The sequence below is a fragment of the Anthonomus grandis genome, chromosome 3, assembly GCF_022605725.1.
Source record: "Anthonomus grandis grandis chromosome 3, icAntGran1.3, whole genome shotgun sequence".
Lineage (NCBI taxonomy): Eukaryota > Metazoa > Arthropoda > Insecta > Coleoptera > Curculionidae > Anthonomus > Anthonomus grandis.
In genome coordinates, this window is record NC_065548.1 from 36,171,710 (window position 1) to 36,197,647 (window position 25,938).

A 25,938-nucleotide genomic window follows, 5' to 3' on the forward strand; every position below is an offset into this window, starting at 1 on the left:
CGAGAAAAAAGTTGCACAAATAATAATAATCTGTCATTTACTTCTCTGAACTTGAAATAGCAACAGATATACCGGGAAAAAAGAAAAAAAGTGTATTTTATAAAATTCCTTATATCTTGTTCGTTACAAAAGATACAATAACGAAATTTTCAGGGTGCGGGTAAGAAATGAGCGAGAAAGTAGAGTGAGTCAAAGTGGAATTTATGGTCAGTATGAAGTGTGTATAATTAATTTTTTTATTTTTTTTATTTTATATTTATGAAAAATATAATATGTTGGAGTGTTTTATTCTCTATCATCGAAATATATTTGAATAATAATCCAGAAAGACGACAACCTAGTAGAGGTATGGATACACGTCTGATCTTTTAGCGTAGGAGAATTTTGGTAAAGTAAACAAATAAAGTAAGAAAAAAGCAAAGTAAAAAAAACAAACCTTCAGGCAAAAATAAAGAAAATTTAGTAATGCAAATGCTAGAAGAGACACCTCGTACGTCTTTACGTCAAAGAGTAAGTGCTCAACTAACTAAGACTATAATAATGCCACGGTCAAGATGGCCAAAGCCCTTTGAAAAATCCGTGTATATCACGTTTACTTGAGAATTTGAATTAAATGATTTTTTTTTGGCATGGACACTTTTAGTCATTCAGCCAGTGACATTCTTTTTATATATAATTATGATAATTTTAAACTAACAACTAAATCGCACACTTAATACCCATGCCAAGTCTGGGACTCGAAACCAGGACCACACGGTTGCTAGGCGGGTATGTACCCACTTGAATTAAATGAATCAGAGATAAATTCAGTGATCGTAACTAGGTTAGTTGATCTGGGTGGTAGTAATATCTAATATTCGTGTGAATGTTATACATATAAGATATTACTACCATCTAAGTATACTAACTAACTAACTATACTTACTAACCATATCTATATCTGCCTTTCACAAACCCATATTGCCAAATGTCAATTTTTTAATTCGATGACGAAATGTCATTAGCTTTTAAGCAGGTAGAATATCTAGGCATTTATATTGCGAGAAGCGTAAGATGGGTTGACAAATATTAGGTATCTCATTAAAAAATAAGAGGCATCTTGTACAAGATAAATCTAGTTCAGAAATAAGATAGATGTATAGGCACTTGTTTATCGCATATTATATACAGATTGGGGAATCGAGCATTATGCATAGGGAGGTGTTTTAAGGTGAAATATGTCAACGCACACGCAGGCATTTCGTTCGCCTGCTACGTTGTTACTTTTCAGTACAACATTAGTAAGCGTCTAACTTTGATATAAGGACGCATCGGTATTACTTACAATGGCCTTTCGCAAATTACGTGAAAGTTCAGACAGTATAACAATTATTCAAAATGCTTATTATGATGTGTATTGCATAATGAAAATTTAAGCATTGTTTTTATTTTATTCATAAACACAAAATATAAACTCTGATAAATATGGAAAAAGTTCAAAAAGTTTTAAACTGGTACGCGGATTCAATAACTTGGACTGGAGGATAGTTCATAGCATGTTAGAAGTGGCCTTCAGCCTTATAGGCGTTCAACTTCTAGTATGCTGCATTTTTTCGTTTAACGTTGTTCTCTAAAGGAAAGCATGGATTGTTACTTCTACAGAATTCCTATTGTAAGAGGAGAACCTCCCGCCGATATCGAGATCAACCATCTTCGGAATCATTGCGGGACAAAATCAACTTAGGAAGCGGGTAGTGTAGTGATCTAAATCGCTACGAATATACCAGCTGTTCTCAGGCATTAAAGCAACCACCCTGACTTCAAAGACACGTTCATTTCATTTTGTAAATCAACACATTAGTCATAAGAGAATCATCATTAATATTAGTTATAAAATAATATATTCTCAGATAATCAGTAAATAATCGATTTCTTGTATTTGAGGCATAACTTAAATTACTAATAAATATTAAAAACAAAAGGGTCCCAAGTTGCTTTACGGCACCTTGAAAGTCTTGGTAAGTATATCCGAAGATTACCGAATTTTTGAGAAAGTTGTGTGTGAACTTCCATTTTTTCTACCAATCAGTTTTACTACAATATTACGGAGGGTTGTTGGGTGGGGTCAGAAATAAAACAGAAATCTGTTTACTTAAATGTCGTCGTTTCGATTTATATTAAGTCATCCTCAGGACACTGAAATGGATTCAAGTAATCACAGAGAGTACAAATTCAGAGTACAAAAATTAAAACAAAAACCACGACACAATTAAAATTACATTTAGATACAATCCATTAAAAAATTTCTTTTTATAAAAAATTTAAATTTATTTTTTATAGATTACACCTTAAGAGGTGTAATTATTAATTATTAATAATTAGGTAAGCCTAAGTCTTTAATTATAGCTAAAGAAACCTAGACTTAGGTAAAAGGTGTGATCTATACAAAATAAATTTTATATTTTTTTTTATAAAATTTTTTTTAACGGATTGTACCTGAATGTAATTTTAATTGTGTCGTGGTTTTTATTTTTTGTTGTTTTAATTTTTGTACACGTAAAGAACATTTATTTTAATAGTGTTTTTTATGTACTTGAAATTACTTTGTTTTATCTCTGTGTTTACTTGAATCCATTTCAGTGTCCTGAGGATGACTTAATATACGTCGAAACGTCGACATTTAAGTAAACAGGATTCTGTTTTATTTCTGACCCCACCCAACAACCCTCCGCAAAATTGTAGTAAAACTGATTGGTAGACTATAAACTATAAAACTAATTAAAAAACCTATAAAAATAAAACTTGAGGATAAAGTTCACAAGACAGGAATCCAAAAACTACCCACAAACAATATCCTCAAGGACATCCCGGTAAAACTCTTGCAAGTTATAATAAGGTCTGCTTAAAATAATCTTCATTAGCTATCGTCTAAAAGTCTTAAATGAATTAATAGCTCTTAAACCAATAGACAAATGATTGAAAATTTTCGACCGTTGTATAACAATAACCTTTTCACCAAAGTACTCTTTGGTCATGTAGGTCGGTCTCTTAGGAATCGGAAAGCGTAAATTAAGATTCTGATGAGTCACATGCTATGTTGGACCTTGCAGCCTGATACGAATACGAATCATCCGAAATTTAAAAATAGGCTAGATCTTTTTAAAATTAAGAGAAAAGTCAGCGTCAAGATCTTCTGTTCCACAAAGCGCATTCTGCAGAAATCTCTTTGAGCCACTGTCCTCTTTTGAATAGTAAAGGGTGTATCTCAAATAAACAGTTCTAGTAGGTACCCCTAATCCTTCCTAACTTTCCTCACCGCAAAGTATCGCAAGAGACTTTCCTACTTAAAGCCAGGATATGCTTCTTAAAAGGCAAATCACAGTCAATCAAGATTCCTAAGATTCCTAAGAAACTAGCAACAGGCACCCGAAGAAGGAGATTTTCGACAAAAAGTAAATCCGTGAGATAATTTAGTCTCATCAAGTGAGTCTTGCTCAGATTTAAATACAAGCGATTGCAGTCGCACCATTCTTTAATGATAGTTAAATTATAATTTATGGTTCGCTCCACCCGCTCAATCTCTATGTCCTACCCATAGTATTGAAGTATCGTCGGCGAAAAGGGTGAAGCATCCAGAGATGTTCAAAAAAACAATAAATCGATCATTAATATATAACTGGAACAAAATAATATCCAAAACACAGCCATGTAGGACACAACAGTTAACTTCTAATGATGAGGAGATCGACACCAGGAAACAACCAGTCCTAGAAGCCATATCTCTTGAGTTTTAATAGCAGTATTCGGTGATTTACACAATCGAAAACCTTGGATAGATCACAGAACACCGCTGCCATTATTCAATTAAGTTGATTCAATCTAAAATATACATTCTCAAGAAAACTGTAGGCAGCATCATGAGTACCCCTGGCCTCCTGAAAATTAAATGAAATATTCCTATTAAACTTCCTATTAAATGAAATAATTGACAAAAAAGAACGTTCTTCTTTTAACCAGCTTTTGAAAGCCTCTGAATAGTGTAGGTACTAAAGGACGAAAATTGGATGGCTTGCTTGAATTACCACCCTTATATAAAGGAATTTCGATTGCAGATTTTAGGTAAGCGGGAAAAACTCAAATTTCATCATCTCCATTTGACTTTTTATTTTTTATTTCCGAAATATTCTTTTTAGAAAAGAAAGCTAACTGACTACGTGATAATGAAACTTATTTAGGTCTTTAGTAAACCAACGATTTTTTATTCAACGAACGAACTTTCTTTTAATTTCACGCATAGCAGACAAACCTTTTTGATAAATTAACTATTACCTATTTGAGTAAAGAAAGTAAAGAAGAAAATGCGAAGAAGGGCTACATAGTTAAAAAGTCAGAAAGTCATAACTTTTAGTTTATTGGGAGTAAGCTGTGATCCAATCTACATAATGTTTTACCTTAATTAAATAAATTAAATGCATTAATTTAAACTTTATATATTGTTAGAATAGTTGCTAAGCCCAGTCTAGTTTTAAAATTAAACAACTTTTACTTGGTTGAATATGCTAATGAATCATTGCCATATCGAGAAATTCCACCCCATTAATGGAATTTAAATGCATCCATCAGGAACACCACTTATAAATATATTATTTTCTCAAATGTGTGCTCTGTAAATTAAAAAAATAGTTTTAAGTAATAAAAGTTATGTTTAAAGGTTCATTTATAAGCTAAAAAGAATTAATGGTTTTCAGACTTTTAACAATTTAATGATTTACAGGTTATCGCCGACTATCTGGAGTATCCCTAATTTGTATAGCTTGCAAGAAAAAAAAAGTTTTAATTACATTGTTACTTACAGCCCCTTCCTACGGAGTTTTAAAGTCCCTAAAGAACGCCTCTGAAAATCATGTTTTTCTTATAAATTTTAAAATACTTTTTATAACCTGAAATTTTAGTATGATGATCAGTAGAAAAGTCACCTTAAAATAGACCTATTGGAGATATATCTGAATACATTTACTTTCCAGGGACGAAGTATTTCTACATGCTTACCATCTTATTACAATCTGTAGGTATAATAAAAGGATAAATAATGTTTTTTAGAATCTTAAAAAAGATAATCTTAGTCAAAATCAAGAAAATGAACGGTTTTATTCAATTGGGGTAGCATTACAGAATTATTTATTATGTTAGATTAAAATATATCTAAAAGATTTTCTTCTACAAGATATAGCGTAAATGAATTAATATGATGCCAAGTAGGTAAAGGGAAACCGGTGGTTTTTAGTATAGAAAAAATTTGAACCACACAAATAAAATTACTGCATTTTACTTGCCTCTTCTATATATCCTGATGAAAATATTTTATTATCATACAAAATTTCAATAAAGGTTGAAAAAAAAATTTTCATTAAAACTTTCCTTTTATTTTCTTGAAAGCTACCAAGAGATTGCCCATCATATATTCTAATAACCTCTGTATACAATATTACTTACATAGAAAAAGTTATATAAAAAGGTAAAAAAGTATAGTATATACACAGGCAATTTGTAAATGGCCTTCACATTAACATTAAGTCTCTAAGCATTTGACCATGGCCATCACAGTCATTACTTAATATCTTCAACCTAAACATGATTTATGAATTCTAAATTACCTTTACCAAAAGTTTAAAATGTTATAACAATAAAACTTCTTTAATTGGCACATAAAAAACTAATATTTTATCATAAATAATAATTAACTAAGCACATCTACATCAGACACGGACACCATACAGTAATCTACAAAATTATTGATAAGGCGTGTAAATTCGGGTTAATGTAATATCGCCAACCAAAATTCAATGAATGATTTCACTGTATAAAAACCCGGAGGCTAAGCGCGATTTAAAAAAAAGCTATAAAATCTCGATTCAGAAAATCTTTTATTTATATTGCGTTTGTGTCCGCGGGTGTATGGTTGTGTCAGTTTAGTGAGCCAAAGTTCAGTCTTTTTTGTTTTGCAAATCAAGTTTTTATAAATAACCAAGCTATAATTCAGGTAAAATAGTTTTAACCGTTAACAAAGTTTTAATCTAGAAATTTGTATATCCTGTATATTTTTTCATAAACTAATAGCAGAGCACTTTCGGCTAATAAATAGCCATCACACTGCTACGGGTCAAAATTTAACAAAAAAAACCCTTTTTATTTTCTTAAAATACATATTTTTATAGTGTATATATACTCTTTTAACTAATTGTTATTGTTTTTCTTTTTAGATTATATAAGTTTTACTAATTTCAAATTGTGACGTGGGTTTGTTTAAATACTATGAGTTGTCCTAACGTTTTACGTTCAGACCCCTTTAGGGACAGGGTTACATTTTAACCCGTAGCACTGAAGATGGCTATTTATTAGTCGAAAGCGCTATACTATTAGTTTATGAAATATATACACAATTTCTTCTCGCATTTTAATAAATCTACGTATACACAGTTACTTTTTCAAGTCACATTTTTAATAGTCAAACTGATTTTTTTTTAACGGTATATGTATTCGGAGTAAATCATTAGGGTCATTTAACCATACAAAAAATCTTATAAATCTTAAAATTTGAATAATGTAATATATCTTTTTAAAAGTACATTTATTGTGGTCATTGAAAAGATCCAAAGAACTTCTTTGGTACGTATGAAACTAGAGTGAACTCGTTAGTAAAGCCATAAAATAGTGAGTGGTCTACTTTTGATGGAAGAAATGCCTTTGGTACTTGGTTTTTTTCCTCAAAGTGCCTACGTAAGTGGAATCACTTTTTACAATTAGAGCAGCTAGGCGTAATACTGATTGAGTTGGTTTTGACAATTTCCTTTCATCATCAGAAAGTGTATCTCCATCACTCTCCTTTCCCGAATAAATATAGACGTTCAAGCGGTAATGTGTCCTTGCATCGTTTAAGGCCATGATTTTAAGGTCATACTAAAGTGGCTTGTTTGGCATGTACATCCTAAATCTGCAATGTCGTCTAAATCCGACAAGCATTTCGTCTATGCAAGCATATTCTCTAATATAGTAACATGTTTGACAGTTCTTGATAAATGTAATAAAAGTCCAAGATATTGCAGCGGTCCCATCAGTCTTTTTTCGCTCATCTCAATCTGCAGCATTATCAAAACGAAGGTAAGCTAAAATAACCAGGGCCCGCTTCAGTGAAATAGTACATCGAAATAAATCACGCCTTGTTCCATCCGTTGCGAAAAGTGCTTCCAGATCATTTTTATTGGATTTAAAGAATGATGAGTATATCAAAATGTCCCAAAATGCTTTAAATTTTACAAGGTATACATCAGTGTACTCATGCCGATCTAGATTAGACAATTTCTGCCTAACTTCTAATAGCTTTTCATTCGTTTTTCAGAGAATTATTTCATTCAAAATGTCTTCAGTACACAGCAACTCTCACAAAGAAATGTTACTACAATATTTTCCTAGCTGATTTGTAGGACGAATATTGCCTAATAAAGATATGAAATTATGTTGTGCCGCCTGGTACGAAGAACTACACGGGAAAAATGTCACACGTGTTAGAGCTAATGAATAGCTCCAAGAAAGCTACACAGACTGGCACGGGCCTTCTACCATTATTTAATACGTTGTGAAGATTGTTAGAATTGTTGGCGTTTGAGAAACACCACCCCACCAGTCACGGGTTAAATTACAATTATAAGTAATAAACATAGAACTCCGGGAGTCCAGAGTCCAAATTACCTGCTTCTAACGGAAAACAAAACATAAGTTTTTTTAAATCTTTTATTATTTATTACTTTTGCAATTTACTATGAACATATTTACTTTTCTGGCTACAATGTTGTAGACATTCTTCCGGATCAAATTAGCTATAGTACTTATTTTTAAAACGGTTACATCTATGTTCAAACTTTTTTATTTTATTGACTATACTAAATTTACCATCAACAGAAATTAATTCTCGATCGAAAATCACGCCACAGTAATGCTTAAATACTTTTATTTTGGTGCTTTGGTTAGAGCTGAAAAGTCAGCAATAATGACAACCGCAAGAAAAAAGGTTGGTTTAAAACTATGTTACAAAATTTTACTTCGAAATAACTAATTTACCAACCAAGTTTTACTTCACAAGTTTCACCCAAGAATAGTTTAGTTTAGTCAACCTACTTAATCAGAATGTATGGCAATGCTTTTTAAGATTCATTGTTATAGGTTTACACTCTTGACTCTGTCACCAATAATTTTTGTTGCAATTCGAAAATATTTGCATCAATTTTTTCATATCTGCTTATATTAAGAATAGTTGCTCATTTAACAACTTTTACAAAATATAGTTTTGTTGTAACTTCAATTCTTTCTGTTTCATGGCCAACTAATGTTTTTTTCGCTATGATTTGTTTTTTTTGCATGTTTTGGCCATTTATCATGACTTAAGATACCATATATCATTTTAATCGGAAAAAATAGCGCAATTTATTGGTATGAAAAAATACAGGGTGTTCCATTTAAAAAAATGCAAGTTTGGGTCATATCTCTTAAATAATGCCTTTAATAAAATTTTTGACTACGCCATTGAATTTTATTTAAAATTATCTATCCATAGCAGTTTTTACTTTTTTTATAACTTATATGGTTCGTGAGATAGAGCAAGTCGTCAAAAAGTGAAAATTTTCAATTTCACCCTGTATCTCAGAAACAAAAAAAGGTATCTCAATTCTGTTTACGGCAATAAAAGTTTTACAAAAAAGTGACACAGGTTCGCGAAAACCGCACATCTCTATCTTTAAAAATAACAGAGATAACCTGCAAATACAACCAAATTGGGACACAGTGTACATAGTTATTGAAATAATAAAAAGTTATAAAGATGTTAAAATAAAACTCGAATGTATTATATAAAAAAAACAATAACATTTAAATATCGAAATAATTATCGACTACTAGAAATATTTATTTACACCGTCAACTACCTCCCAGCGTCGACATGGCTCCCTATATACTCGGTAGACCATGGTTCGACAAGTTTCGCTAATCTCTTAGTCGTCTCCAAAGATGTCCTGCGATGTATTCATTAGCATCATTCCGGAATGACGAAGAACAACTGATATTCAAGGTGTTAGCGGTAGTGTGTATTACACTACACAGCGGTAGTGTAACTAACAAAGAGACTTATGTTTGAATACTTACAACAAAGGTAATGCAAGGCCTCACAAGTATGTAATCAAATGTTATAATTCAGATTATTATGTTTCGCCTAACCGGACATCATGAGATATATTAAAATTAAAACAACCTCAGGTTTGCGTAAATTATAAGTGACAACTTCACTTGTCAATAAATATTTCTTAAAATATACCACTTGTGACATACCATAAAAATTTAAAACTTAAGTTGGTATTAAAATATGAAAATTTATACAGGGACACATTTATACCGCTACAATATCATAAAAAAAAACAAATAACTGAAGTTGAACAATACGATGAACTGAAAAAAAAATTAATAAAATCTAAAAGAATTTAACGAAGCAACTTCTGATTCAAATGCAAAAGCGCTTCTCATATCGTTAGAAAGGACTTCATTAATTTGGTTGTATGCGCCATTTCTTTCTTTTTCGCCTTCAGCATTTTAACTATCGGCATAACAACTATCCTAGCAACGAGGAGAAGAAAGATTTAAGTTATTAAAGATAAGTGAGTTCAAGGTTAAATATGGGTCAAATGTCGTACTTGTCCAGCAAATCCAATTTTCCCATGAAATGACTCATAAAACACCATGTTCCGGCAAAAACAGGTCCTAAAGGCAGAAACTGCCAGCAACAATCTTCATATTTATATCCTATAGTTCATATTTTCTTAAATAAGACATATTTATCAAACATTGTAATCGACAAGATTTTTAAACTTAATGGACTTAAACTTAAAATTTGATGGTCGATTTTTGAAGCGCTGAGTGGTTTAGCTATGGGTTCTTTCTCTCTCATCTCCTAAGTAAAGTGTTTATGCAAAATCGTGAGTTTAAAATTATGAATACTAAATTCACAGATTATATAATAGTAGATTGATCATTATATTTTACAACAGATACGTGGACGATTTGTGTGTGGTGTGGAATGGAATTAATGAATCTAAGAAAATGTATATTATATGTAAATAATATACTCCCAAATAAAGATCACAATTGAAAAAAAATGAAAGAAAACTCATTTCACATTTATAAAAATCCTCTACAGATAACATAACTCAGTTCTTTTACAATTTAACACAGTCACATAAATATGTTACGTTCAATCCTTTTTTCTACAGACTTTTTAGAATACCTTTAACCAGGATTTCTTTCCAAAAAAACCTTAACATTATTAAAGAAATGGCTCTTAACAATGGATTTATAATTAGTTCCTTAGTATTTTTTTTTTAAATTTAGAAACATAGATTATCATATAAAATAGTAGGTACACATAATATCACAATTAATTTAAAATTCATTAGCCTTACCTACTTGGGGAACATATCTTTGCAACTTTACATTTTTTTTTTTTAAATCTTAACTTGAGCATTTAAAACAACTAATGCACTGTATACTCACAGAATTGTTCTATATGTTGGGAATATCAACACTGGACTGGGTGAAGATTTCTTTAGATTTTGATGTTGGATGAATGTCTTGATGGAAACGTTCTCCTCACTTATCTCTTTCATGTCGTTTGGTTCTGGCCAAAATATTGGTACCCCGAATTTCAAAGACCTTCCTTCACCTCGATACCAATCTAAAATAAATATAAATACAATTTAATTAGTTTGTTGTTTTGCCTCCGCTATAGGTACTACAAGCGACATACAAAATCCATAGCTTATCTTAGTTCTTCGTAAGCTTTGAGGAAAAAGTTGATATACACGTTTTTAGAAATTTCGCAATTCCTCGACGATACTTAACTTTTTCTAGATTTGTACAAAACACCGTGTATTATTTATCACCTAAGTGCCATCTGGACGCACTATGATCACTGAATGTAAAAACCTTACATTTATATCGCAGTATACTATTTATACATAATATTTATATTACAAAAATAAGTATTATTATTACTACTTATTTATATTATTATAATTAGTATACAACAGAAGTATTATTATTTATAGTATAATAAAATATTTTGGTCGTTTTTTTTGTACAATTAGCTGTAAATGAAACCTAAGGGCAAGAAACGAATATTTTTCGTGAGCCGTGTAATTTTTGAAAGCTAAACAAAATATGAACATATTTTTTAAAGCATGTTATGAGACTCACATCAATGCCTGGACCAATACAATTAAATATTGTTACTAACTGAGCCAAATAATTTGCCTTTTATTTATAGAAATCGAATAGCTCTGCTGTCAATTAGACTAAATGCGTGACGATAAATTCATGACAAAATATGTATTTCTATTTTTAATTTCATAATATCTGTATGATTCGTACTGTCTCTCATGCGTTTTTCCTACTTGACTGAGAAATGGAAAACTAAAAGCCAATTGACTCGAGTTTTCAGAACACATATATTACGACATTTATTCATTCGTTAAATACATAGATGAAAAAATGTTTTTTGCCATATAAGTATATCATAATATAAAAAACAAAAGCTGTCGGGAATATATTAAAGTTTAAGCAGATTCAGTTTTACACAACCATTTATAAGGATATAGTATTAGTTATGTATAAAATATTAATTATTCGTATTATGCGACACACATTTTTGTCTAACTGAAAAAATATAAAATATATATAGTGCTGAATGTATAGCATACATAGTGGTTTATAAAATTAACCATAATAGTTATTTTTTATATTTTAGAATGAAAGTTATCAAAACCAATATGCAATACGTTACATAATTTTTCCATGTCTGTTGATTGTGCGGTATTATTTTGTAGGCACGCTTCTCTGATAATAAAAATTTCAAGAATAAATCTCGTTGACCAAAAAATGTTGATCTCTGTAATGCTTTAGTCACCTGTCTAAAGCTTATTTAAAACAGTGCATCTGTAGGGTTAAGGTTAGTCATAGGACTCATAATATATTGTTTATAAAAGATAAAAAAAACGTTTAAGGGACATATTTATAACAGAAGATTTAAACTAAAAAAAAAAAAAAATAGAAAGAATTCTGAAAGAAAAGACTCCGCTGCACTTAATTAAGTATGTTTTCAGATAGGATAGCCGTTAGAAAAGTCGGATGTAAAGTCACTACGTGGACAATGTTTTATTTGTACGGACTATTTATTCCATGTCTCCCTAGCAGAGTGGTTCTTTTACTCTTGTATATACCTGCGATTCACAGAGACCTACAAATTAAGATTACTAGAGCTAGGTGCAAAACTCTAACGGAGACCTGTTACCAAAACTTTACTTTATACAAACCCCAAAAGTTTTTGGTTTAAGTTTAATAACAGGATAGTAACAAATAGGCTTCCTGATTTGATGACCTGTAATAATGGGAAGTTTGCAGGTTGTGAACAAATTGCAGAGGGGTTTGCCAAGTTTTTTTCTACTGTCTATAATGGAGATAATAATGTCTTACCTTCTCGGCAGGCTGGTGTACACATGACAATTCCAAATCCGAAATTATCTGTTGAATATTGGATTTTTGATCAGAAGATCTTTCAATCAGAGCCAGCAATAAATTTAAGGAGTACCTTAAACTTAGTGCTGGCTCTGATGGTATACCCAATTATTTTTTGAGAAAATGTGTATGTGCCCTCTCTTATCCCCTCTTTATTTTATTCAATAGGTCATTAGACTTGACAGTTTTTCCATCCCAGTGGAAACTCGGTTTTATTACGCCTATATTCAAATGTAGTTCTGCTAATGAAATGATCAATTACGGGAGTGTGTGCGTACAGTACTGCTATTCCAAAACTTCGGGACAGTCTTATTTATGACCAAATTAATTTTTATTGCAAAGAACTTCTGTTGAGTATGGCTTCAGTCGTGGCAAGTCTGCTATTACAGGTTTGTGGTTGTATCAGTGTGCTCTGTTAAATGCTTTGGAGAGGGGTTAACAAGTGGATGTAATATATACAGACTTTGCCAAGGCATTTGACAGTGTCAACCTTAGCTTATTACTAGAAAAATTAAGCCTTTTTGGCTTTTCAGATTGTTTGGTGGCCTGGTTTGCGAGTTTTATTTCTGACAGATTTCAGCAGGTACGAATGGGTGATGCTAGGTCATATCTTATTAGTGTGAGCTCTAGGGTTCCACAGGATGCTCATTGTTCTCTCCTGTTGTTCAATATTTTTATTAATGATATTTTGGCTTGATTTTTTGTTATTTGCCGCTGATTTAAAGTTTTATAGGGTGATCAGTTCAGAACAAGATATGGTTCTCTTGCAAGATGATCTGAATAGATTTTGTGAATGGTGTGTTGGTAATAGTTTGGCTTTGAATATGGGTAAATGCAGTTACATTAGTTTCTACAAAAGAAACAAACAGGTAATTTCCTCCTATACTATTGATAATGTTAATCTTAGGTACACTGAAGTAGTAAAGGACCTTGGTATCTTTTTTGATGTACAATTGAATTTTAATACCCATGTGAATACTATTATAACTAAAGCATTTAAGGTCCTTGGTTTTGTCCTGCGCAATTGTAAAGACCTGTCGGTTGAAACTTGCAAAAGGTTGTAAATATCACTTATTGTCTCTTTGTTGGAGTATAGATCAATAATTTGGTCTCCTCTTTACATGAATATTTCTTTGGCACTGGAGAGAGTTCAACATAAATTTCTACGATTCTGCCTTTATAACCTTCACATTCTGTTCCTAATTACCATTGTTATGATGAAGCAATGAACTTGCTGAATATGCGAAGTTTACTTAAGAGACGCACTGAGAATGATTGAATGTTTATTTATAAACTTTTGAATGGCCTTGTGATTTGTCCCGAACTACCTAATAAAATTTCATTTAATATACCACACCGTAATCTGAGGGTAAATCGATTGTGTTCTTTGCCTCATCATCGTACCAACTATACACTCGCCTGTCGAAAGAATTTTGAGGCTAGTAAACTCTACTGGAATTGAAGTTTTGGAAATTTTCTTATTGCATTTTAGGAGTATTATTAAGAGTTTGTAGGATTTTGTTTTTTAAAATAATTATGCTCCATGATTAATAATTCGTTTATAAATAAACATTTTCAAATAAACATTTTGTTTTTTCTTAGCTAATTTTGCATTGTTAATTGTTCAGATTGTGAGAGATTATTATTACTACTTGTAAAACAGTTTAGTTATCCTTGGTATTACGATTAAGTCCGATAATTATTGTTAATTATTAATTAGTGGTTAGGTAGTCTAGCTTTTATTTCTTTTTCATAAATATATGTATATATTTTTTGTAATGGGGTTGATCCCGTGTATTGATTAAATAAATAAAAGATACTTTGCTTAACCGGTATTTACTAAGTAAAAGTTAGAGGTTTTTAAGTGGACAACAATGAGAAAAGAAAAATAATAGAAAGTAACTTAGGATTTTCTAGAAGAGTTCTTCGAAACTAAATTTTTAAACAAGCCCAAAGAAAACATCAATATTTCCCTAAACTGGAGTGTTTCTAAGTGCGAGTATACACGATCCGGTTTTAACGGATGCGGTAGAAACGCAGCGGTACCGCATTGGAACGACAACACATAGGTTTAAATAGGAGGCGATACACGATATGTTTGCACCGCATAGACGGAAGAGAAACGCAGCTTGCTGCAGTAGCAACGGACGACGGACCACGGACGACAGGTTGGTCCTAGATGGACCTAAATGTATCGCGATACACGTTCCGGTAGTAACGCGCGTTTTTAGTTATTTTCACCTAAATTATTTTATATTTATAACACAGTTAACGATTCGCCAAATTATTTTTTTAGACATTCCGTAATAATTGATAAACTTATCATTATACTGCCGAATATTTGTATAAAATTTGTCGAATTTTTTTCTACACCACTTTCAAAATATGGATGCCTTCAATATTTACGTTATACTGACTCTCGCAAATAATTTTCTGCATCAAGACCACAAATAATTCTGAATGAAGATATTATTTTACGAAGGGAGTCTCGAAGCAATTAAATTTTGGAATTTTTCTTACTTCATATCCGTTTTTAACGCAATGTGTATCGCGTATATCCCATGCGGTAGAAAGGAGGCGTTTGTGATTTAATATTGAGTCTTATGATTGGAATGTCATCGTAAACCATAGAAGTATACAGTTGGGTAAATTATGGCAAACTTGCACATTCGTGAGACTCATAACTGAATCACTCAAATTGAATGCCTAAAATAAGCTTATAGCTGCAAAACATAGGCGAGGTGTATGAGTTCACCATTTTTCAGACAATAATGTCAACTTGATTTTCCAATTTTTAGTATAATATATATTTTTCTTAATCCACTGAATAATTTTTTATTTTGTAACAGCTAAAAATTTACTCTTCAATATTTTCTTTTATTTGCTAACTAGTAATATATACTTTGAGACTAATCAACAAACTTTTTTAGAATTAAAAAGTTAATTTTGCATATGTGTGAAATTAGCGTTCGATCGATATCCAGCAACCAAATTGAGAACGCAGCATATTATGTCGTTTGCCAGCAGGCTATTCATAATTATTTTATCACAAAAAAACCTAAGTTTTTAGACCTTTGTAAACTTTGTAAATCAATTTAGTTATTGATTTTTAACATCTGGACAAAAAATTCTTAAAATGCCTTGGAAATTTTAGGAGATACGGGCTTATCGATGATTACATCTTCACCTTCTTATATCTTCGTGGAGCCAGAAGACGAGGAAGAAAGTATTCAAATAACTTACCAATTTAAATTGCCCCAACTAGCAGAGATAAAAGACGACTGGTACACTGTATCGGACTACCAAATACAAAGCCGATAATGGAGATATTAAGACTGAAGAACAGGAGGTGGTCAAAATCAAAATAACTGAAGAAGAAACCATATGGGCACGCCTTCAAAGACTAAAAGAAGACTATATCGGGCATAAATGTATTGCACTACACCACGTAAAATCAATGACATTACAAAAAACTTCACAAAAACTGGTGGAAGCGGTGTTCTACTAGACCGAGACAACGGTAATAATCTACACCACAACTCAAAAAAGCATGGAGGGCAATACGAGGAAAACCTTAACTGAAGAAAGAAATAAGGAAGGCATTACTATGTAGTGCTGCACACACTGGTAGTGAATAAGAAGGTAGAAATAAAAAAGGCAATTACGGACCCGAAAATTAGGGATATCATAAGGAGTGTACGCCAAACAAAGGATGGATCAGTACTTATTATTACCGAAAAAAAACAGAGACTCTTGCCCTACAAAAGGCTATAAAGAAGAGAGTTGGAGAGGCCCACACCACTGTTAAGGGTCTAAGACCAGAGATTCCACAAACAATACACGTAAAAATTATAGATGAAGTCACTACAAAGGAAGAAGTGTTAGAACCCATAGAGTCTAAGATAGGAAAATTAAAAGACATAGATTTTAAACTAAGTGAGTTTCGACCGAATGCTGGCAGCAACTGATAATGAATGAATTTTTTTTGTCAATATGTAACCTACTTTAGATTTCTTTATCATTTTTCAGCACAAAAGACATTTTTAATTTTATTATTAATAAATAATACACCTAAATCATTTCAAAGACTAATAATACTATACAAAAGGTTATCCTATACAATACATTATCCAAACGTAAACAACGAGCCGCCGCGCCGCGCCGGTCGAGCGCAGTTGCCAAATACCTTTATCTAGAGACTCCGGGCAAAATTAACAGCGTTGCGGTTCTGTGCGATATTTGGCCATTTAAAAAACCAAATTAAAAATATTAATTATTATTTGTGATTAGTTTAAATATACATAGTACCAAATTGTTTGGTTATTAAACAAATTTCACTTTTTCTTTTGCTTCATAATAAAGAATACAATTCAGTTTTTATTAATTACGATAATTTCTATATCACTTTATTTTCTCCTGTTTAAATTGAGTAACTACTGGCAACATGGAATAAATTAAATATCCTCTCTGCCCCCTGTGTAGATGCTAGGCTCAATCCAAAATGTTTAAGCTAGCCAATGCAACTATGAAAAATGTCTATTCACAGTTCTCCATTCTATGTACCTACCAATACTTTACTGATCTATATTTTGGAATGACTCGTGCATTGGCGATGTTTGTTTCATCCATCTCAAGCTATAATTAGTGAGAGTGAAAGTTAATAGCTTCTGTTATAACCATGCGATTGCAAAATGTTTCAAATGTATTTATGAGTTCTTCTGATGCAGATAAATAACTGAGTGCAACTGCATTGTTTCAAGTATGAGCGTGTTTATTTTTAATGTTTATCTGACAGCTTCATGGCTTTCTAGACTAGATCGCATATTAAACTTGATAATTTATTCATTTCTGTACCTACTCCACTTTATTGGAACCTTAACAACAATAAAAATTATTGCTAAGCAGTCAAGATTTTTTGATATATTGTGAATTATAATTGTAATTGTAATTGTTTTTTAGATGACGCATAATGATAGACACTGAATTTTAAAAATTGAACTGATAAATAAATTGACAATGGAAATGAATTAGGAGGTTGTTAAAGTTTTTGTAATGAAAAGTATAAGACAATAATAGTCAACATCGTAAAGATAACTGAAAACCGCATAAGAGCAATTTTTTTTTTTATCTGATGACAAACTCTGTTAGGTAGATTTCGAAGAAGTACTATTGCAGATCTCGTTATGTCACAATTTTTCAAAAAATTTTTGCACAAGAATTTTTAATATGGAGAATCAAATGCATGAAATCTACCTCCTTTTTAACTCTGTATGGCAGTGGCTAAATAGTCAAATAAACATAGTAGTTATATTAACAGCCAAAAAAAGATTTGCGTAATATTTCTCTGTATAATATGAGACAAGAATTAAAAAGTTGTTCGATACTACAATAAATCTGTAGACTATACGTATGATTTACGTCACAAGACAGCTCATACATTTGTATGCTTTTAATGCGACTTGAATATATTGTGTAAATTGGAGACAAACTCGCACTGAGATTAATATAGTCTATAGAAGAAACACTAGCCTCGAGCCGATTATTGCTATAGTGAAGAAATTCCAGCAGCAACTAAAATTCAACAATTTTTATTTTGATTATGATTTTATTTCAACTATGATTTACTTAAATCTAATTATTAATGTCTTATTAAGTATATTAACAAAAATCCCATAGTCAGAATATTTTTTAAATGGAATTTTGTATTATGTTTTTGACGAACCTTTACTAATATGTCACTCAGAACCTTTACTATAAATGATGGTCAGTCAATTTCCATTGCCATCAGAATATACTATATCATTAATATTATCGCAACTATTAAATTTTTAAAGTGAAATGTTTCAAAATGAAGCTATCAATGAATCGAATTATTTCTGCCTTTATTGCCATTCTTTAATGATTATTCGATAAAATAATATCATTTGTTTGATTATTACTATCACTTTCCTGTCCTCAAGTTTTCAGAAATTGATTGAAGAGTTTTTCTTTCGACTAATAAATTTTTAAGCGTTTTGTTTGATTTGGCAAAATAAATATCTTTATCTGTCTACTAATGTAGTTGCAAACTTAATAGACAATAACAAGAATAATCACAATATAAGAAATTTTTAGTAGAAAAAATGGCAAAGTTCTCAGAACGACCTTTCTAGAAAGATTTGAAGTACCACTAATAAATAAGACGTGTTTCATTAGTAATTTTAAAAAAAATTGTATTTTAATTGATTTCATAGGTTGAACAAAATTAAATTTTCAGATAAAACATGGAACCAATCGTTCCTATTGCAACGGAGTTTTATTCCAAAGAAAATGCGAAAATCAGCCATACCGATATGTACCAGCTTTTAGACAATGAAGAGGATGAAAGTGTGATTTTACGAAGGGGGACTAATTTTATTTTTGCTATACGATTTGACAGGGACTTTATGCCTGAGCAAGATGTAGTTAGAGTCAGATTTGCTATAGGTATATTCGAAATAGCTCTTAAATATTAAAATAAATTAAATTATCAGTAAATATAAATTATAATATTAATACTTTATTAATATTTTATGCTCATATTTAGGCCCAACACCTAACATATCAAAAGGTACTAGGGTAATTCTACCAATATCAGCCAAAAAGCGCCACCTACCAAAAGAACTTAACTATTGGTCCATATGCCTCCAGTCGATCCAAGGAAACGTCATTACTGTACAAGTCAACATTTCCCCATATGCTCCTATAGGAATTTGGAAGTGTTCCTTACAAACCAACATTGCTGGAACTAAAGGGAGACGTGTTGATTATGATGTAATAATATGCAAGCAATGTGTCACATTTATTTTTATTTATTTATTTTTTAATTTTAGATTCCTCATGACATCTATGTGCTGTTCAATCCCTGGTGTCCTTTGGATGGGGTTTATATGGAAAACGAAGTAGAAAGGCAAGAATACGTTCTTAATGAATCTGGAAAAATTTGGTGCGGAACGTTCAAGCAACCTACAGGAAAACATTGGGTTTTCGGACAATTTAATGAGTCTGTTTTGCCCGCCAGCATTTTTTTACTGGAAAAGTCTGAACTGCCACATTCCCAGCGAGGAAACCCGGTACTGGTTACAAGGTCACTTTCCGCATTGGTAAGCTTAATACTGTTGTAAATACTGACATGTAATGTTATATTAAAAAGTGTTTTTATCACGTGCATTTAACCAAAATTATTTATCTAATTATAAAACAGATCAATACTTCAGGCTTTATTACTGAGAAATTTGGTTCTCAATTTTAGCCTCAGCAAAGGATCAAAGGTCTCATCGTTTTAGCACATGTATTACAGATTAACATACTGCTTTATTATAGCGTTATTTCTGTAGATCTCTTTAATTGCGATTTACTTTTGGTCCTGCATATTAGTGTTCATTTTTTCGCTTATTACTAATTCTTAAAATTGCCACTTTATATGGTCAATTCCAAAAATTCCATTAAATAATACATTGCATATTTTTTATAAAACTAATAAAAAAATAATAATAAACTTACAAACAACAGTTAAGTTTTACTGCAATTTTAAAACTAGATATTTTAAAAATAACAGACAGTAATAAAATCTACACCGACAGGAGTATTAACTTACTAACAAAATTTTAAGTAAGTAATATTTTAACAATTAAACTATGTTTACCATAAATGTTACTGTATATAACTCACGTAATAAATACTTAAAATTCCGTTTTCGCAAAAAATAAGATCAATTTAAGAAACACCACTAAAAATTTTAAGATCTTGCCTAATTGGCAATCAGAATTTAGGCAAAATCACAGACGATACGATATTTTAAAATCCATTGAACGAGGGAAATCACGTAAAAAAAATCACAATAAATCAAAGCACAGAATTTTTACTGTGCTTATTTTATTGGACCATAAAGCATACGATACTTTAAATAGTACACTTCTTTTAGCGATTCTTCACTTTATTGGGTTGTCTGATGAAGTAATCAAACTCATACCAAGCTTTTGGTCATTTCGAGAGTAAGCTGTCGTCTGTCATTTGTCGTAAGTTTTTTTAGAATTATTAATCGAAGTTCCACAGGGATCGATTCTTGGTTCTTAGTTATAAGCCATATATGTGCCTAATTTTCCATTATTATTTCATTCCCATAAATTCCTGCCCAAACATTAATTTTTTAAGGATATTGGGTATGGCCTTCCTGAAAAACATGCGGATTTTCATTATCCCAGTATCTACAGTTATGTTTGTTCACCAGGCCATTTAAAAAAAGGTCGATTCGTCACTGAAGCAAATGTTCTTCAATAAATGGGGATCGTCGTCAATTCGCTGGCACATCACTTCACAAAATTGAATTCTCCTATCAAAATCATCTTCTCCGAGTTCATGAAGAATATGAATTTTATAACGGAAGAACTTTTTTTTTTAAACTTTATGTACGGAACCAGTGGAAATATTTGTTAGTTTTGCGGCCTTTGGTATAGACAAAGTTGGATCCATAGCAAATTGTCCTAGTACTTCAACTTGGTATGCTTCATCGACAACGTATTTATGGCTCACGTTTTTATCTTGATACCTTTCATTAAATGCTCTCGCGGTTCTGCGAGCACACCGATCTTGAGCTCCATAAAAGAAAATTATTTCTATTCTTTCGGCTATACGCTAGCCGAAAGAATAGAAATAATTTCACCATTTTATTAACTCACTGTTTTAACTAAAATTGCACGCGTCAAACTGACAGTTTTAACAATAATAAATCGCCTGCTTTTTAAACGCCTTAAAAATCTAAGGTATTGCGGTGTTTTTTTGTACCTATTAGGTAGGTTTCGCAAAAAATATAAGTGAAATAAATACACATACAAAGTTATAAGATTGCAAAGATTTTTGCAAAAAATTTGAAGATACTTTTTTTCTCGCAAATCACGGTACACATTCTTTACTTAAAAAAATAAATAATTTGCTTGAACTAAATGTACTGTTTGTTACCACACATTTTAACTTCTAAATTGCTTGTATTTTTTTTTGATGATTTATTATAAAAAATGTAAGAATTTTAAAATGATGTAGGTACCACACTAAAAGTATTCATTTAAAATACCAAAGTTTGGCGTTAATAAAATATTCATTATTGCTAGACATTTTCGCTAACTGTTTGCTTACACATTTACCGATTTCATTCTTTTTGGTACCGTTAAATAGAGAATTTTACGCTGCTTACTATGATGTATCACACGATGGGGGTTCCCATTTGACATATAAAAGTGGGGTTAGCTGGAGGTGAGGAGGTGATTGACAGAACTTCAGTAAATGCATAATTAAACGTCCCCCTGTATATCTAATTTGACGTGTTTTTTTTTTTTTTTTTAAGAAAGTTATTAAGGGTGGATCGTTTTGAAATGAAAGCACTTTATATGTCGAAAATGGTTGCTCCTAGCGACTTTAATAAGGTGTACATTTTTTATGTAAAATTTATAAAGGGATTTATTTTGATACTTTTTAAACCGCTATACGGAGCTGCAAAAACGTTAAGGGATTTAAAAAAGTAAAAACTAACGCAACGAGCGCCCAGTACCGAATACACGAACTGTATACGAAATTTAATTTTTCTTTTTAAAAGCCTGTAAGTTCTAAATTTTATGTCAGTATATCATTTGGTTGAGGACCTATGAGAAAAAACGATAAATCAAGTACTTTGATAGCCTGTATTTCAGTTACTATTAAAGTTAGGATGAGGCAAGTTGACCTCAATCGTATTATTTTGACGTAAGTAATCTACTCTTGTTCTATGTCTTATTACTTTCGGGATACCCTGAATAATAATATATAGGATAGCGCATCTAAAACGAAACAGAAGCATTTACTGGCATTTTAGTTTTTTTTTGGAAAAGCGCTCAGACCCAGCGATTTGTTTTCGAGGGGGACACCACTTCTAAAATCTTAAATGGAAAGGGGGTCGAGTGATATCTTATTTTAAAGGTCTTTCAATCCTTTATAATCATGTAAAATGTATACACTTCATTTCAGTAGTTTTGGAGATTTATTGATTTAAAGCTTAAATCAAACTAATACATCATCATTAGTGGAGATCAATCAACTTAAAAGGCAAGTAGTTTAAATGCGAAAAATGAACTTACCCATCAGGGAAGTAAATGTTCGAAATGATCACCATGACTCTCCATGCAGCAATAAACATTTTGCTCAAAACATAGTCGCACATTTTGCAGAATTTGAGGAATGATTTGAAGGCACCTATTCACAATTCTTTTGTGATAACGGGATGTTTAATTATATTTTATTAAAACAACTTGTTTCTCTCATGTCTAAAATAAGTATATATTTTAATTTAATAATTTTGTACAAAGAATTCAAAATTGCTTAGCTAAACTATTACACATAAAACAATTATTAATAAACATATTTTTATATTATTTGATATACTTCTGCATATGAACTGGCATGAACCCTGACTAAGCTACTGGCTAATATATGTAATTATAGTAATATAAAATATTACGTATGTAGGTACCTACTATATGCTAAATAACCTACTATATGATAAACTTAATTCTAAATAATATAACATAACTTAAAGCCTCTATTATTATACTACACCTCATTAAAAAATTAAAAAAAATGTTAGATTTACTTACCATAAAACAATTTTGTCCTATTTTTATGAACCTCGACTAACTTATTACCTATCTTATTTAAAAAATTGGGAGATTTGTCTTCAATCACAATATATGGACCGTTAAAAATTGGATCTTTTTTATTACTAGAATTGTTTTTAAGTAAAACTTTGTATTCAATTATAAGAGGTTTAGATTTTTTATCAAAATATTTTTTTTTCTTTTGAATGGACCAGATTATTTTTTGCATCGCACCAAGCGTTTTGTAATCGGTATTTTAATTCAGAAGGATAGTCATCAAAATTATAAAGTGGATCAATTTTGTTAATAATATTAGATAGTAAATTGCATGTTTCTCCAAAAACTAGTTCATAAGGGGTATATTTCGTTTGAGCGTATACACTGTTATTGTAAGAAAAACACCAAAATTGTAGCCATGAACTCAAGATTCTGCATTTTTCCCTGTTTGTATTCGCAAATATGCGTTAAGATGTTTGTGAGAGTTTTCTAAAGATCCCATTGTCTCATGATGATAGGCTGTAGAAGACAGTTATTTAATTTTTAAGATCTTACAGGTTTCTTTTAGAGTTGAACAAATAAATTCAGTACCTTGATCAGAAATTATACATTTTGGAATACTATATCGTAAAATAAAATTATTAACAAAACTTTTTGCTAAGGTTGTGGATTCCTTAGTTTTTAGAGTATAACACTCTACAAACTTTGAGAGTATACATTGTAGAGTTAAATATATTTATTTCCCTCATGATCTTCATTTAATTGTTCTACTATATCTAAGTAAACATTCTGAAATGCTGAAGATGCCGTAGTTGTGATAGACATTGGTTGAATATTAGGCCTAGAGTGTTTATACCATTGACAACTATTACAATTTTTTAAAAAATCTTTAACATGTTTATGCAAATTAGACCAAAAGTAGTATTTTTTTAATATTATTAAATATTCTGTTTATTCCCGCGTGATCTCCGGTCGGCAGGAAGTGAAAATCATTGAGAATAATTCTTTTACTTTCTAAATCGGTTATTTTTTGGACGTCCTTTATTATGCACATTTTAAAATCCTTTTCTTTTATTTCTAAAATATTTTTTATTATATCACTTACTTATTACGCATTTTCTTTATTTTTAATAATGGCTAATTCCGGAATTTCATATTTCTTACATATTTTATCTAGATCTCTCAACGATCTACTTTGTACGAGCGCCGATCGAGTATCTAAATCGTTATGCCTTACATAAATTACTTTTTCTTTTGCATTTAGAATAAAGTTTCGTAACTCCAAATCAACTTTTCCATGCTTTATTAAGTTTTAATAATTTTCTTGTCATCTAGAACTTAATTCCACAACTCCAGGGTGATCAATCCTGCCATTTAAAGAACTATTAAAATCGTTCTCATCCTCATCCGCACGATTTAAATTTTTACTTTGTTGTCTTGTTATGGCAAATATCGTATCTTCGACGGTTTTCGACATATTTTTTAATTCATCACAAGAAAGCTGTATCCGCCATAATGCATCAGTGGCTACATTACTTTTACCTTTAATAGATCTTATTTCAAAGTCATATTCCTCTATAAGTAACCTAAACTTTGTAAGCCTAATAGAAGGATTAGCCATTCCAAACAGATAAATCAATGGACGATGATCGGTATAAATGAAAAATGTCCTACCATACAAGTAACAAGAAAAATGTTTTATACCAAACAAAGACTATTGCTAACAGCTCTTTTTCAAATGTAGAATATTGTTTTTCTGATTTATTTAATGCTCTACTCGCGTAAGCTATAGGCATATCATCGTTATTTGAGAGTACTGCACCTACACTATAACCGGCAGCATCAGTCTTTAAAATGAAAGTATTATCTGGAGAAAAGTTCGGATACAGAAGATGCAAGACAGGAAGGTTAACTAAAGCATTTTTTAGTACTTCAAAAGATTTTTGACATTCAGACGTCCACTTGAATGGGACATTTTTTCTCGACAACCAATTTAAAGGTACAGCAATTTCAGCAAAATTTTTAATATATTTTCTATGATAATTAGCGAAAGCGACAAATCTTCTGGCTTCATTTGCATCCGTTGGTACTGGATAATGCTGGACAGCTTTTATTTTTACCAAATTTATATTATGCTCATAATTTTTTTTTCCGAAGACAATAAGATCATCTAAATAAACAAAACATCAATCATAATTTAAACCAGACATCGCTATCGTTATTGCTCTGGAGAAAGCGCTAGGGCTTATTTTTAAACCCATATAAAGACGAGTCATTTGGTATTGTCTTTTACTGTAAATGCTGTGTATGGCCTAATAGTTCTATCTAGTTCTACTTGATGATAACTTTGTGACAGTTCTAAATTTGAAAAATAAGTTGCACCAGATAAAGAATCAAGCATATCAGTTATACAGGGTAAGGGCCATTTCTCATCCTGCAACTGAGCATTACAACCACGATAATCTATTACCACCCTAAAACTTTTGTTGCCATTAATGTCAACTTTTTTTGGAACTAGCATGAGAAGTGAAGACCACTCAGATCTTGCTCCTTCAATAATACCATTCTGTAACATTTTATTAATTTGTTTTATTTCTTCTTTTTGAGAGAGAGGTAACCGATACTGTTTTTTGTATACAGGAGAAGGATTTGGTTTTAAATACATTTTTTGTTCATATATATTAGTGGAGGTTAACGGATCATTTTCGAAAAG

General features: G+C 31.1%; 2 protein-coding genes across 3 annotated transcripts in view; one reads left to right on the forward strand and one right to left on the reverse strand.

Annotated features, from left to right (window-relative positions):
* LOC126734471 (cyclin-dependent kinase-like 4) overlaps positions 1 to 11,123 on the reverse strand; it is a 102,053-nt gene extending 90,930 nt beyond the window's left edge. The window contains exons 1-2 of the mRNA XM_050438118.1: positions 10,918 to 11,123; positions 10,570 to 10,750 (exon numbers count right to left, since the gene is read on the reverse strand). Coding sequence (XP_050294075.1) covers positions 10,570 to 10,682 — 113 coding nt within the window. The 5' untranslated portion in view covers positions 10,683 to 10,750; positions 10,918 to 11,123. The remainder of the gene's footprint in view (positions 1 to 10,569; positions 10,751 to 10,917) is intronic.
* LOC126734465 (hemocyte protein-glutamine gamma-glutamyltransferase-like) overlaps positions 5,854 to 25,938 on the forward strand; it is a 32,600-nt gene continuing 12,515 nt past the window's right edge. Inside the window, exons 1-4 of one of the 2 annotated variants that reach the window (XM_050438108.1) lie at positions 5,854 to 6,019; positions 18,845 to 19,053; positions 19,154 to 19,380; positions 19,440 to 19,709. In XM_050438108.1, coding sequence (XP_050294065.1) covers positions 18,852 to 19,053; positions 19,154 to 19,380; positions 19,440 to 19,709 — 699 coding nt within the window. In that variant the 5' untranslated portion in view covers positions 5,854 to 6,019; positions 18,845 to 18,851. Of the gene's footprint in view, positions 6,020 to 14,590; positions 14,757 to 18,844; positions 19,054 to 19,153; positions 19,381 to 19,439; positions 19,710 to 25,938 lie in introns of those variants that run through there. The other variant, XM_050438109.1, reaches the window with a different exon arrangement.